At 48.9% G+C, this 15,277-nt stretch overlaps 1 protein-coding gene across 4 annotated transcripts in view; it reads left to right on the top strand.

The window, feature by feature from the left end:
* LOC137592314 (tetratricopeptide repeat protein 28-like) overlaps nt 1-15,277 on the top strand; it is a 143,514-nt gene that overhangs the window by 119,695 nt on the left and 8,542 nt on the right. For 3 of the 4 annotated variants that reach the window (XM_068310398.1, XM_068310396.1, XM_068310399.1), the window contains 8 exons: nt 751-1,547; nt 1,690-2,234; nt 3,402-3,925; nt 8,006-8,115; nt 10,693-10,822; nt 10,907-11,125; nt 12,980-13,139; nt 14,625-14,765. In XM_068310398.1, coding sequence (XP_068166499.1) covers nt 751-1,547; nt 1,690-2,234; nt 3,402-3,925; nt 8,006-8,115; nt 10,693-10,822; nt 10,907-11,125; nt 12,980-13,139; nt 14,625-14,765 — 2,626 coding nt within the window. The remainder of the gene's footprint in view (nt 1-750; nt 1,548-1,689; nt 2,235-3,401; nt 3,926-8,005; nt 8,116-10,692; nt 10,823-10,906; nt 11,126-12,979; nt 13,140-14,624; nt 14,766-15,277) is intronic. The other variant, XM_068310397.1, reaches the window with a different exon arrangement.

Here is a 15,277-nt window from a genome sequence, read left to right as displayed (position 1 = left end):
TCAGTCGGCATCCCTTCTTCTCTCCCAGTGAGTTTTAATATTATCAGTGCAATTATTATCTCTGAAAGCTGGGTGACGATGCAGAAAGACGAACCCGGAGATTAGCGGCGAGACTCAGGGGAGATCCGGTAGATACGCTGTGATGTCTCTTTACTCGCCGATGTGTATTTGTCACTGTGCGTGAGTGTGTGTGTGTGTGTGTGTGTGTGTGTGTGTGTGTGTGTGTGTGTGTGCGCCAGATGACTGCCTGGCTGTGGGGGTAAAGCTATTATTTTTCACTGGATGGTATTTTATCAGATAATGCGCCCAATGCACCAAGTTCTCCATTATTTATTGTTTCGCATACCTATCTCATTTTTCTTTAGTTGTCGGCTAAGCTTTCCATCAAGTCTCCACCTCGTCTACTTCCCTTGTTTTTTTCTCTTCACTTGTAAAACCTCTCCAACCCTGTGGAAAAGCTGTTGATTTTAGCGAAATCCCTTTAAGATACAGTCATCAAAGGCAGCTTAGGTAATAGAAAGATCCTGTTTCGCTGTTGTAATAACTCCGTTTGACTGCACTGCATTTTAATGACAATCATTCCGAGTGAGAGTGTTGCACAAGCCCAGAACAGATGGCTGTGAGTGCGTATTTTAACAGCCAAATGACTTGTTTTTAAGTGAGGAGCTGACGAGGCACTTGAATTTTACTTAATTGCAATTTTGCCCAGAATGGGTCTTTAACTGCCTCCCCTCTATCCTCGCTCCACAGGCATCATCCACCAGATGAAGGGGGACTATGAGACTGCACTGAAACTCCACAAGACCCACCTGGCCATCGCTCAGGAGCTGAACGACTATGCCGCTCAGGGCCGGGCGTACGGTAACATGGGGAATGCCTACAACGCCCTGGGAGCGTTCGACCAGGCTGTACGGTACCACCGCCAAGAGCTGCAGATCTCCATGGAGGTCAACGACCGGGCTTCGCAGGCCTCCACTCATGGGAACCTGGCAGTGGCCTACCAAGCCCTGGGAGCCCACGATCGCGCTCTGCAACACTACCAAAACCACCTCAACATCGCCCGCGAGCTCAGAGACGTCCAGAGCGAGGGCCGGGCTCTGGGCAATCTCGGGAACTTCCACTGCTCCCGGGGGGAGTTCCCTCAGGCCGTGCCCTACTACGAGCAGTACCTCCGTTTGTCCCCCGACCTCCAGGACATGGAGAGTGAAGGGAAGGTTTGCCATAATCTGGGATACGCCCACTACTGTCTGGGCAACTACCAGGATGCAGTGAAATACTACGAGCAGGACTTAGCTCTGGCCAAGGACCTCCATGACAAACTGAGCCAGGCCAAGGCGTACTGTAACCTTGGTTTGGCATTCAAGGCCTTGGGAGACTTTACCAAGGCAGAGGAGTGTCAGAAGTACTTGCTGTCTCTGGCGCAGTCCCTGAACAACGCCCAAGCTCGCTTCAGGGCTCTGGGGAACCTGGGGGACATATTTGTCTGTAAAAAAGATGTGGCTGGAGCCATTCAGTTTTATGAGCAGCAACTGGCCTTAGCTCACCAGGTAAGTCTTCGCATAATAAATGCAGGACAAAATGTACTGAGACAATTCATCATATAAATTGAAAATGTCACATGGAATGTAATTTTGATATCATTCCACTGCGTCCCTCTTGCTGATATTGTGGCATTCCATCTTATTTCAGGTTAAGGAGCGTAGGATGGAGGCCTGCGCCTACGCCGCCCTCGGGGCCACCTACAGACTTGTACAGAAATATGACAAAGCTCTCGGCTACCACACCCAGGAGCTGGAGGTGTATCAGGAGCTAGGGGACGTGTCGGGCGAGTGCAAAGCCCACGGCCACCTTGCCGCCGTTTACATGGCCCTGGGGAAGTACGCGATGGCCTTCAAGAGTTACGAAGAGCAGCTGGAGCTCGGTCGCAGGTTGAAGGATCCCGTTGTGGAAGCCCAGGTGTATGGGAATATGGGAATCACGAAAATGAATGTAGGAGTGATGGAGGAAGCTATTGGCTACCTGGAGCAGCAGCTGGCCACTTTACAGCAGCTCAGCGGCAACGAAGCCATGATGGACAGGGGCAGGGCCTTTGGAAACCTGGGAGACTGTTATGAGGCTTTGGGAGACTTCGAGGAAGCCATCAAGTACTATGACCAGTATCTGTCAGTGGCCCAGAGCCTCAACCGCATGCAGGACCAGGAGAAGGCCTACAGAGGCTTAGGCAATGGACACAGGTAAGCCCCCTTCTTGGGAAAGTTTCGGATGCGGAAAATGTTGCAGAAGTAGACAATTGCATCGACTGGGTAACAATAATAATCACGGTAATCCTACTTTGCATATTATTTTCCTGCTTGCTCTCACTATCGAGGACCACCACAGTTTGAAGACAGCTCAGCCGGCATGTGAGCCTGATGCTAGCTGTCTCAGCAGCAGCCTAGTGGCCCCGGCCTTATCTGTATGCAAAGAGGCTTTGGCATACAGACGTCTGAAACTGAAGGCAGCGGGAATATTTCGAGGCAACCTCTCACATTTTTTTTTTCTTTTTGGTGTCTTTTCTAAATTCTATTTCTCCTTATGCTGATAGCATCCTGGGAGACGGCGCTGAAAAATAAAAGACGAAAGGCATGCAGAAATCCTCCTTTTTTCGGAGATGATTTTCTTCTTATTGCGCGTCATCGGCGCGGCGCCACGGCAATTGCACACAGCGGTATTAGCCACGCACGAGTTCAGAGGGGAATAATAGACATCAGACACAAACCCTTCTCATCTTCTAAGAGCTCTCAGTCAAGCACATGCATTATCACACAACATTAATTAAGCTTGAAGGCTTTTATTCTTTTAATGCTCCATTTGACCCGGCATCCGACGATTGTTGATGCGTCTGGGAATGTGAATAAAGTCTGTCTGAAGGCAAATGAAATGTCAAGATGGGATGAAAGCTGTTCTGTCAGCACCAGATGACCCGTCTCATAGTGACGGGTGGTAAACAGTTCCACTAGCGCTGTCGCCCCCACAGCAAGACTGTTTCTGGTTCAAGTCCTGCTCTGTGTGGAGTTTGCTTGGGTTCTCTCCGGGTTCTTCAGCACTGGCGTTGCAGCCGGAGTGTTCGCGTGTTTCACGCCCCCAGTCAGCTGGGATAGGCTCCAGCCGCAATCCACAACAGCGGATGAAGCGGATATCGAAAATGAATAAATGAATGAATGAGTGAATGAACTTTCAGTCCATCCACATCAGGAGTGCTTTGGGTGAAATCTAAATCTAAAGTTAATTGCCAATAAAGCTGGAAGTGTCTTGTTCTCTGCTAGGTGCACTCATTTCAAATCAACCATTGAAATGTATTGCGTTGCCTCGTTCCTCTCTGACACTCATGGGTTTCCTGTCTTCACCCCCCCACCCCCCAGGGCCATGGGAAACCTGCAGCAGTCGCTCGTCTGTTTCGAGAAGCGGTTGGTGGTTGCTCATGAGCTGGGCGAGTGCGGAGGCAAGGCCCAGGCCTACGGGGAGCTGGGTGCTCTGCACAGCCAACTGGGCAACTACGAGCAGGCCATCTCCTGTCTGGAGCGTCAGCTAGCCATCGCCCGAGACACCCAGGACCGACTACTGGAAGGCGACGCCAGCTGCGGGTTGGGGGCGGTGTATCAAGCTATGGGAGAGTACGAAACGGCCTTGCGATGCCACCAAAGTGACCTGGAGATTGCAGATGAAGCCTGCAGCCCCGAACGCCAGGCCCGCGCCTACGGGAACTTGGGCCTTACTTACGAGTCTCTTGGAAACTACGAGCGTGCGGTGGTGTTCCAGGAACAGCACCTAAGCGTGGCGGCTCAAACCAACGACTTGGCCGCCAAGACCCTGGCCTATGGCAGCCTGGGGAGGACACACCACGCACTGCAAAACTACTCACAGGCTGTCATGTACCTGCAGGAAGGTGAGCGAGTCGGGGGCGAGAAAGGGGGAGGTGTGCCTTTGTTGCCGGGGCTGATAGGCTTAGAGTTTGTGCATTCATGAATACGAAATTTAGAGCCTATTTGTTGCTAAGCCTTTGCTGCTTTATATTAGGCTGTATTCAGTCATGTGTGTGTGTGTGTGTGTGTAGGACTTTTGTGCGCATCCGTGTTGGCTTCTGTGCTTTACAGGTACACCAGCACCTTTGCGCAAACCCATCAGGATGCACGCCGAGGCATTTTTTTCCCTGTTTACTGCTCGCAGGTTCTTTGCGCCTCTATATCACGTTTTCTCAGGAGGTTCTTTGCATCGAGCCGCCAAAGGATCTTTTCACACCGCGGCCGACACACTGCTGCCTCTCACACTTTATTGTTCCCCGCAGATTACGGTGAAATAAAACCTCCTGAAAATTCATTATGTCAGCGACGGCGCACGGAAAGAGGACGCGATAGGTAGTAGCATCCGTGGTTATGAGCTTCAGGTTTCCCTGCTTAGCAGTCAAATCCAAGAAAACTGTGGCGCTTGTCAGAGGCCCGGTTGTATATTTCACCTTGCAGGGAGTAAATGCAATAACCCAGGAGTACATCCCTACCTGTCTCCCCCCCCCTCGCTGTCCGGTTTATTAGCGTTAGCCGGGCCCGCAGCTACCCACACGCCCTCTGCAGACCTGCTTGTTGAGCTTTAATGGAAACAAAGACGACAGGCCATTCTGTCTCCACCGCGTCCTCCTGTTGTCCCCCACGCCGTCCTTGTATTGTTCCTCGGTCTGGCGGCGAAAACGAACGCGCCTTCACTATTCTTGACAGCCAATTATTTCTGGCCAACCTACCCAGACCGAAAAGTTGGCTCAGGTTTTTTTTTTTGTTTTTTTTTCCCCTTCAGTTTTTCTATTTTTTTCTACTCCAGCTGCTCGTAGTTTTTTTTTTTTATTAATTTTTTAAAAATAATTCTTCACGCCACTCTGGATGCTTTTTGTTTTCCCCTGTTAAAAAAACATTAATTGGAATGAGGGCTAGAAAAGCAGCTCCAAATTAGCACCGATAGCGTTGACAACATGTGATCAGTGTGTCTGTGATCACGCGTGTGCGACGTTCACACGAGTTCACACAAGACAGACGAGGCTAAAGTGGAAGACGCATCAAGACGGCAATTATCAAGACAGCAAACACAGTTTTTGTCAATTCAGCTGCTCCTCCGGTACCTTCCTGTTATTTTCTGTTAAAAGGACACGTCGCCTCTCCGCCTTAAACAAAAGAGACGTTTCGCACCCGGGATGTACTTTTAAACGATTAACGCGACGGTGTCACCAAATCGATGTCCTCATTGTAGCGAGTAATGGAGGCGTTTCAGCGACTTCATGCTTCGTTTGTGGAGCGACGACTGATGGGGCATTAACCTGTGAGAGGCAGGTTCGGGTCGGAACGCACCCGATGTTTAGTGTCTGAACCTGGACGGCGAATGAAAAGACTCTTTATAAAGACAGACTGTGTTTAGCGCTCATGTTACACCAACTTTAGACCACATGTGTCAAACCTAAAGCCCGGGGGCCAAATGTGGCCCGCCACGTCATTTTATGTGGCCCGTGGGAGCGTAAAAGGTTAGAGTGTCCAAAAACCACATTTCCCACAATGCAGCAATTAAGCCTATTTTAACTTTGACAAAAAAAACAAAATGAATGTCTTTATTTTTCTTTATTCTCTTGGATAGTTTGATCCTTGATTGATGGAGTTCTGTGGATTTAATAACCTGACAAATTAAAAGAATTTATGTTAGAACAGAGAAATTTTTTCCGTGTAACTGTAATGTTTGTAGCATGAATAAGTAATAACTTTAGATTTATTTTACATTAAATAGTTATATTAATTTTTAATTACGGTACTGGATTATAATGGATACCTTCAATGAATGGCCTATTTTAAAATAAAATTTCATACATAAAGTACACTGGATAATAAAACGCACTGGATTATAAAACGTATCTGAGAACTCATCTTCAATGAATGGTCTATTTTAAAACTTTATTCGTATATAAGGCACATTGGATTATAAGAAACTGAGAAAATTAAATACTTTTAGGTGCGCCTTAGAGTGCGGAAAATACAGTACTTTAAGTTACATTTACTTACATTTATTAGTTACAGTTGAGGACAGCCGTGATGCTGATGTGGCCCCCGGTGAAAACGAGTTGGACCCCCCCTGCAGTTGGTCTTTGAACGTCTCAGGAAGCCAAACTAAATGAAGTCTTATGACCGGCGTCTCGGAGCGAGACGTCCCGACCTTTTACCATCACATTGTACCCCCCCCCCCCCAGGAGCGTTTCCCTGCTACTCTGCTCACCCTTTATGTCTCTAATGTCTTTTCCTGCGGGGGGTTTTGACTGGTGATCTTCTGAAGCGTTAACCTCCCACTGTCCAGGCTGTTTTCATCAGATCAACATCTGAAATGTCAGATTTTGGCGATGGGGGGGGGGGTGGCGTGGGTGTCGTGACCCCCGTCGCCACACGGTTCATTTTCCTGACGCGGTCTCCATCTAATGTTCTCACGTTGCCACGAACGCACCTGTGCAGGGGAATTTTTTGCGGTTCTACGGTGCGTGAGATTTCGCTCTCTTGTTCTGGAAGTATGCCTCTGAAACCAGGGGAAGCATGAACTTACCCCCACCCACCCACCCCCCGCCGCCCCCCCAGGGGGCGGGGGTGAAGAGAGTCTCTCACGCAGCTGTCAAGCAGCCTTTAAAGTGTTCTCTGGTTGCTCTTCAGGGTGCAGTCAGCCACGGCCACATCCTCGTGTCAGCTGCCGCTACGTGACGCCGCTGGCGGGGCGCGCCGAGAGCAGGCGTGGTGACAGGCGGCGAACGATACGGAGCTGGAGAACAGAGGGAATAGGAGAGCTGGGGAGGGGAGTGATGGAGGGTGGGGGGGGGTGGCGTGTGAAAGAGGATGACAGGCGGGCGGAAGGGGAAAGACAAGCGATCGGCATAAGTCATAATTCATAGGTATTATTTCACCGTCGACCGGAGAAGAAAGAAAACAGAGTCGGTTGACGTTCAGGCTTCATCACAAGGAACATCAGAGATGTTTGGGGGGGGGGTGAGAGAGGTGAAGCTGTCAGGGAATGAAAAGGATAATTTAGATCTGTTTCCTCTATTTGAGCCCTAAGCATTGGCGGGGGGGGTCCCTCTGAGCGCCGCCACCGCCATCGGGATGAAACAGGCAGTAGGAGATCGGAGGTGTTTGAGATGCAGTAGGGGAGGTGTTCTGGGGGGTGTGGGTGTGAGGCAAACAGCGAGGGAGGTGTGGGGGAAGATAAGACGGGAGGAAACTGGGGACCGTCGAGGCTTCAAAGGGGGGGCCGCGCCGGAGCCGTGAAGTCTGAGCTAGCGTGGCGAGCCGCGTCCCGTGGAATAGGTTAGCGGCTTCAGGTCACGCTTTCTATTCCCGGCTTATCGGGTCCAGACTCAAGACTCCTTTCCAGGAACGTGGGGGCTTCGCAAAAAAAGGTGCCCCATTTTCTCCCCTTTTCCCGCCAAACGCAATAGATATTCCACACTGGGAAACACCCCCTACCCATCAAATACCCCTGAAACTCCCCTCAAACTAACAACGGCGTGGCGCCGCCGCTCAGACGCCGTCTATTAGTCGCTCGTCAGTGTGTTTGCAAATATTTGGCGACGTCTCCTTCGGATGCTGCGAGGCGTCGTTCACGCGCGAGCATGAAGCGTGTGTTTGCACATCCAGTCAGTCCTACCATCGATTTGCTATGCAGCGCAAATAGTGCTGCGTGTGTGTGTGTGTGTGTGTGTGTGTGTGTGTGTGTGTGTGTGTGTGTGTGTGTTATCATCCCAGGGTGAGCAATATCTCGCAACCGAGGCCAAATATCCAAACCTGTTCGCTGTCAGAACATCAGTAGCACGCTACGCTTACATCTGTTACTCACAAAGATACCGAGAGTTGAGTCTGCTCTGAATAATTTTTACTCTCCCGACTCTCCCGCATCTGCTTCCCCCTTCCTCCCCACCACCACCCCCACCCCCCATCGCTCCCGCTCCATCCTTCTCCGACAGGCCTGCGGCTCGCCGAGCAGCTGGCTCGGCGTGAGGACGAGGCGAAAATCCGCCATCGTCTGGGACTCTCTCTGTGGGCCAGCGGGAATCTGGAGGAGGCCCAACATCAGGTAACGTATTAGAGACGACCTCCATCGGTCGGCGTCCACGAGGAGTTTCTAGTGTTTCATTTATGGGAGGAAGAGGAGGAGGAGGAGGAAGAGGAAGAGGCTGGAACGAGGCGATATGTTGGGAAGTCTGTTGAGCCGGGCAACGCTGTCATCTCAGTAGACAGGCGACAGAAGCCTTTTTCATATCCGTGTGCGTGATCTGCCTGCATCAAACACACACAACACACACACACACACACACACACACACTTCCTCAGCCCACTGCCCACCTGGCAAGCGTGGAATATCCCTTTAACATCTCTGTTCTGGGTCTGTCCACACACCACTGCCCAGGATCGAGGATCGGTTCTGTTAGCCATTGGCGTTGGCGTTGGCGATGGCGTTGGCGATCACGTGCATCTGCGGGGGCGCCGTTCTGCTCTTTTCAATTCCAAAAATCTAGTCCACCACATCTCTGTTGTGACGCCCGCAGACGCCGCCCGTCTTTGTGACCCAGATAGTTTTGTTTTTTATCCGTCCTGCATTCAGAAAGGGAACTTTGTCTGTTTGCAATTATCTGCAACAAAAAGCCTGGAAGGAGATTGGATCAAGGTGGCGACTGAAGCCTCGTGAGTCACGCTGGGCGGATGAAATCCATGTTGTAATTGGATCGTCCACGGCGACGCCGTCGTCCTTATCATAGGGGTCGCTGGTTCCTACCCCGACCCACTTCAGACCTCATTTATTCGTGCTTCTGAGGGGGGTGAGACCACTTGACCTCTCGTTTCTCTGTTTATTCTGAACCTGATTGCAGCCCAACGCCTTCGCCGTGATCCCGGTGATCGCCGTGTCTCGCCGCTCGACGCGTCCTGATTCTAATCAGCTGCTCACCGGCGCCTCACGTCTAAGGAGAGCCCCGATCAATAGAATCATGTTTAGCACTGGTTTATGGCGGATTAAGCTTCTGATATCATCTGGATGAGAGGCTAGGGAGTAAAGGTTGGGGGGGTGTCAGGCTGGAGGAATTTGTTTCCCTCTTAAACAGACGTCTGCGAGGCTTTATCAGCGGAATCCAGGGTGGGGGGTAGCAGCTCTGTCGTCGCCAATGCAGCGGATTCTTCACTTTTCCTGCGCGACCTTGGAATATTCCATCCGATCCGGAGCACACGCGTGTTTGCATGTTCAGTATATATCCATACGTGTGCTCACAGGAAGCACACAATCATTCTCTTACTGTTTGAGAATCCACTGCAGCAGTGTGTGCAGAGTGCTTTAGCCCCCCCCCCTCCCAGGACTCCTGTAGAGTGTCTCCATCGCCCCCCAGTCATCTACAGGCCATGGAAAATAGGAAATCAATAAAGGCTCCCATGAATCAGCACTCTCCACCAGCTCCACTCGACCAAGCGGCGTTGGCGGCCCCACCTCTCCGTCGCCTCCCTCCTCATCTCAATCCAGTGTCAGGCAGCCCATAACAGGAAGTCCACTAACAGGAAGTCCACTAACAGAGACCAGTCCGTCCAGTTCACATTCATTCACCTGGACGCCGTCCGTCCAGGATGTCCAGGTGATAGTTTAGCTTCAGAGGCCTTTCCCTGGTGAGTAAGAGAGGTTTGCTGGTGTTGGTTGACTCATCAGGTCGTTACTGTACCTGTTAGAGAGGCAGGAGTGAGCAGCGCTGAGGTGAGATGCTGCCATCTAGTGGCCGGAGTCAGAACGTCTCCTCAAGATGAGTCACGGTGGCTCATCTCGGTCTATTTTTGTTTAACTGCTTACATTTTTGCGTGAGGTACCCCAGCAGGAAGTAAAACTAATTTAAAGAGAGAGAGAGAGAGATGCTGCACTTCAACACTATCGTTCGTTTTACCAACCCGACAGCTTTGGTTCCGAGTTGCCTGTCGGATTATAATTATTCCGAGCCTCCAGCCCAGTAAAAAAGACAAATCTCTAGATTCCAAAGTGAAGGATGAAGATTCTCCTCCTTCTCTGGTTAAATAAATTATTTTAAAAACCTTCTTAGATGAGAGCAAAGCTGTTTTTCTTACTTATAAAACTCCAAGATTTAAAATCTTACATCTGGAAACACGACATTAATTATCCACCAGTTCATTAACCTTATCCTACTTATTTCTAGACTGGAACCAACAGGACCAATTTTGCTGCGTGGAGAGATAATTAAATTTTTTTCTAATTCGATGTTTGGTTCTCGATAATTTCTTGACATGTCTGGTTTTCACATGACGTGTGTTTGTAGCACAAGCATCACCAGAGATTAAACCACCCCGCTGTGTAAGAGTCATTAAAATTAGCTTGAAATAATGACTACACTAATGCAGCAGTAATATTAAGCCAAGCCCACTGACTGGGTCCCCTTTACTATGTAATAACTCATACTTTTAATGTTAACCACATTAACTGCTAATACTTTTACTTATTTAAGTGCTGCAGGATTTTTACCTGTTTTCATAATTAGTGCTTATATTTAAATGAAGGATCTGAATGCTTCTCCCACCAGTGCTCACTCAGAGCGCCCTTGACCGCTAATAACCATAAATACCTGTGATGTCATAGTAATATCTGTGTGTTGTTGTTTGTTTGCAGCTCTACCGAGCGTCTGCACTGTTTGAGACCATCCGCCATGAGGCCCAGCACAGCACCGACTACAAACTCTCCCTGTTTGACCTGCAAACCTCCTGCTACCAGGCTCTCCAGAGGGTCCTTGTCAGCCTGGGTATGCTCACAGACAAATCTTCAGACTGTCAGTGGCTGTGTCTGTATATGAAAGCACCGACCTTTTGAACTGTGGGTCCCACAGGCCACCACGACGAGGCTCTGGCGGTGGCGGAGCGGGGTCGGACGCGGGCCTTCGCTGACCTGCTGGTGGAGAGGCAAACCGGTCAGCAGGACTCTGACCCCTACACCCCGGTGACGGTGGAACACATCTTGGACACCGTCAACAGCCAGAGGGCCTTGGTGCTGTACTTCTCCATGGCAGCTGGTTACCTGTACAGCTGGCTACTGGCTCCAGGAGCAGGTAAGGACTGGACTGGACTGGGATCTCAAGTTCTGGTTGAGTGCAACCCTTCTATTCTTGCTCTTACAAGATGAACGCTTAAACATATAAACATATTTAAGTCTCAAACTTTAAACAAACTCTGTTTTTTATGCACCTGTCAAAGTAGAAATTAAAAGCCAGCCTCTCTAAATACTGTGTCCACAACTATCCCTCAAATTCCAGAGGGCAGAATTCAATTAAATTTCCCTAATGTTTCATCTGGGTCTTCAAAATGTGCATCCCATAATTCGTTTCTTCAATTTGCTTATTTTAAACAATCAAGAGTCCATTTTTATGACTATTCACATCTCATCAACAAGTGCTGGACAACATTCGCTGGAACATTCGCTTCTCACATGCTTTGTGGAAGTCTTCAAGATGTGTATCCCATAATTGGTTTCTTCAATTTATTGATTATAAACAACCGGTAGTCCATTTTTATGACCTTTATGATAAAGTCGATTCACATCTCATGAAAAACATTTGCTGTGACTTCTCTCAAGCTTTTTGTGAATCTTCAAAATGTGCATCTCATAATTGGTTTCTTGGTCCTGCATTCAGAGTTTTTTTTACTCCAACATTGGTGGTGTTTGTTACAACCAATCAAAGAGTTACCTGATCCGTAACTACCCTTGTGTCTGGACTTTGGGCAATCTTCCTGGTTTGAATCAAAGCAGATGAAACGTATCTGCAGGGGCAAAATGACTTGTCACCTGCCACTCTGGCTGTTCGGATTTGCCCTGTTTCACCGCTCATCTGGTTTTGTTGGGCATCAGAGCTAATTGAAAGCCACGCATCCAAACAGCTTCAGCAGCATCATCGCCAACACCAACAGGAGAACGCTCAGCTGTAGGACCGAATTGGAACGAGATTTTTTCTGTCTCTTCCCACTCCGTCCGTCCTTTGAGTCCTTTCAGCTCTTTGCATTTCCGATGTTTCTGTGCAGCTCTTTTTAGTTGCTATCGTTTTTACTGAGCGACTAGCAGATGTCCTTTTTCCCAAAGGGAAAAGGCGGCGCTTTGGTCGGATCATAACTACTCCTGTTGGCAACCGTATCGTTAGCTGTTCTCTGTGAAGACGGGAAAAGAGAGCTGCGACCCAACGCCTCCTGACACCAGGACTGAACATTTGATCAAATCTAGCTCCAAGGCAACCAGATGAACTTGACCCATCAGCACCAGGCATAAGGAGAGGAGGGACACGACTGGGACCAGTGGAGATCATCAAAGCTCTGAATGGTGCCCCAGGCTAAGAGGGAGCCACTAGCTCGCTAATCGCCTGTCTGTCACTCGCTGGCATTCCCGGGCATCCAGCTGGCAAACACCCCCCCCCCGGCTCTGAAGAGGCTGCCATCGCTAAAAAGGGCTGCGAGGTCGTCATTATGTCACCGGTGCAAAGGATGTGTCACACACACACCTACCACATTCACCTGGATGCCTTTCCTTTAAATGCAGATAAGAAAAACAAACATGAAAGCTGACACACACATGCACACACACACACACACACACACACACACACACATGCACACACACACCCACCTTCTGATGTTCCTGTTGGAAGCTGAGCAGATGGCACCGGCTGCACTCTCTTATCTTTTATTGAACGTTATTTGTTTTATTCATTTCGCTTTGCAGTCACTTTCCCTCGCAGCTTCCGGCTGCAGCAATCCAATATTTTCTCGCCGCGTCAGCAAATATCGTGGAGAAACAGGCGTGGAACATCATCCCATTCATATTTTTGTCGATTATTGGGAACATCAGGGATGCCTGAAGGTGGCCAGTCATGTCTGACCCCCCCCCCCCCCCCACGCTTCCTTCTCCTTTCCTGCAGGCATCCTGAAGTTCCATGAGGTGTACCTTGGGGAGGGCATGTCAGAAGGCGGGTCAGAGTTCCAGGAGGGCGGCGGCAGCGGGGTGATCAGCGGCTCCTCATTGGAGCAGCACATAGCCAGCGCCCGTGAGGCTTTGGGGGTGGAGTCGTACTACAGCAGGTGAGACTTTCACAGTTGCTGCAAATTCTAATCCCAACAGATGATTTAGGAATAGCTTGCTGCTTGCTGTCGGCTCTCCCCGGCAGTTGAAAGGTTGAAAAAGCAGGAATGCTTCTGTTTTGTTTTATTTTATTTTATTTTACTTTACTTTACTTTACTTTACTTTACTTTACTTTACTTTACTTTACTTTACTTTCATCCATCCATTTTCTTCGGCTTTATCCGCCGCAGCGGGTCAGCTGGTGCCTATCCCAGCTGGCATAGGGTGTGAGGCGGGGGACACTCCGGGCATGATGCCAGTGCGCGGTGGTTATCTTATTTTATTTTATCATCATATTATTTTATTTGTTATTTTATTTTATTAGTATTTTATTTTTTATATTATTTTTATTTTGTTCATGCATTCATTAATTCATTTATATACTGCATATATATATATATATATATATATATATATATATATATATATATATATATATATATATATATATATATATATATTCTATGTATTTCAATACATTTTAATTTAATTTAATACTTAATTTTTTTAATTGAATTTTTTTTTATATTTTATTTTATTTTATTCTGTGGCTGCATAAAAAACACAAAGAAAAGACTGCAAACAACTAAAAACATAACCTGTCATCACAAAGCAATGCAGAAACCAAAACAGAGAAACACTTAAACCAGAACACTTCTTTCGTCAGGATCGGTCGAGGGGGGGTGATTTCATCCAGAAGTGAGTGTAAATGGTGTTAATGTGCCCCATTGCCCCCTGTGATGACACCTCCTCCCTAAAGTACTCCGCTCCCTCTCTCTCCAGCGGGAATAAATGAGACGGAATAATGGCTCTTTGTGGGGGGAGACTGTTGAACTCGCTTCACAAACACAAAAGCTGACGAGTAAAGGATGTGAGGAGGAGATTAAAGATGTGATGATGTAAAGTCAAAGTTAAAAAAAGGGGTGGAGCCAAAGGGTTTCCACACACAGACTGCTAACACCCCCCCCTCGCACCCGTTACCATCTCATCAGCTCCAACAGGAAGCTGCATACAACCCACCGCGCCTGAATGGGCACAATATGGCACCACTTACCATCCCATCCATTCTGCAGCGTGGGGAGAAGCTGCATGGCGGCACGTCCAAGGGGGGCGGGGCTTTTGTCACATCTTTTAAACTGTTTCTTCAGAGCGAGTCTACGGTGAAATGTCGAGTTCATGCTCAGGCGGCGGGGCGGGGGGGGGGGGCTCCTTCCACACTGGATCAGCATCATCAGCATTATAATAAAAGGATTTAACTGTTCTCGCCATCGTGGCGTTCAACCGAGAAACCAGGCCAAGCGTGCGTGGGCTGAGCGGTGTGTATTCCGGACAGATCAGGAGTGTGTGTGCCGCTGACTAATCCGCGTTTAAACAATTTAAGTCTGCGTATTGTCGACTTTGCTGAAGTGCATTTCCCTGGCCAACATCCCCTCTGTGTTTCTCAGAGGATGCTCCAGCAGCGAGACGGAGAGCGAGGCGGGAGATTTGTTGGACCAGCAGTTCGAGGAGCTCAACAACAAGCTTAACTCGGTCACCGATCCAACAGGCTTCCTGCGAATGGTGTCCAGAAACAACCTGTTCAACAGGTACCGCAGTTCAGCGTCCACTTCAAGACACTTCTACACACACACACACACACACATTAAAAAAAAGATTAGAAGTGCTTGCTTTGGTGAAGAGATTCCCCGGCGTCGTGCTTCATCTGTGAAAGGGAGCCTCTTCTTCATTGTTTATCCGGCGCCGAGCCAGCGTGTGAATCCATCCTTGAATAGCCTGAGCGGAGCCGAGCTGCTTAAAAGCCGTTATCGTCTGTTGCTCTTATGAGGCTGGAATGTGTGTTCTTAACACCCGTTTGTGTGGAGATGCAGATTTATCGATGTGTGTTTTGCGGCTGTTCGTGCCAGCGGTGTTTCTTTTGCGCCGCGGCGCCAAACATCCACAGGGGTCACACTTCCCTGTCCTCGTCCACACTCCAGCTCCTCCGTGATGAGAGGGTAATTCCAGCTTTAATTGAGTCTCGTTGCTCATTAAGCCCCTTTAATGGACTGCCGGTAATAATCCCCTCATTCTTTTGGGCCTCAACAAAAAAAAAATCTGA

Source organism: Antennarius striatus, chromosome 3, assembly GCF_040054535.1.
Source record: "Antennarius striatus isolate MH-2024 chromosome 3, ASM4005453v1, whole genome shotgun sequence".
In the NCBI taxonomy this organism is placed as follows: Eukaryota; Metazoa; Chordata; class Actinopteri; order Lophiiformes; family Antennariidae; genus Antennarius; species Antennarius striatus.
The sequence above is the reverse complement of the archived record's forward strand: the minus strand, read 5'-3'. Positions and strand labels throughout refer to the sequence as shown.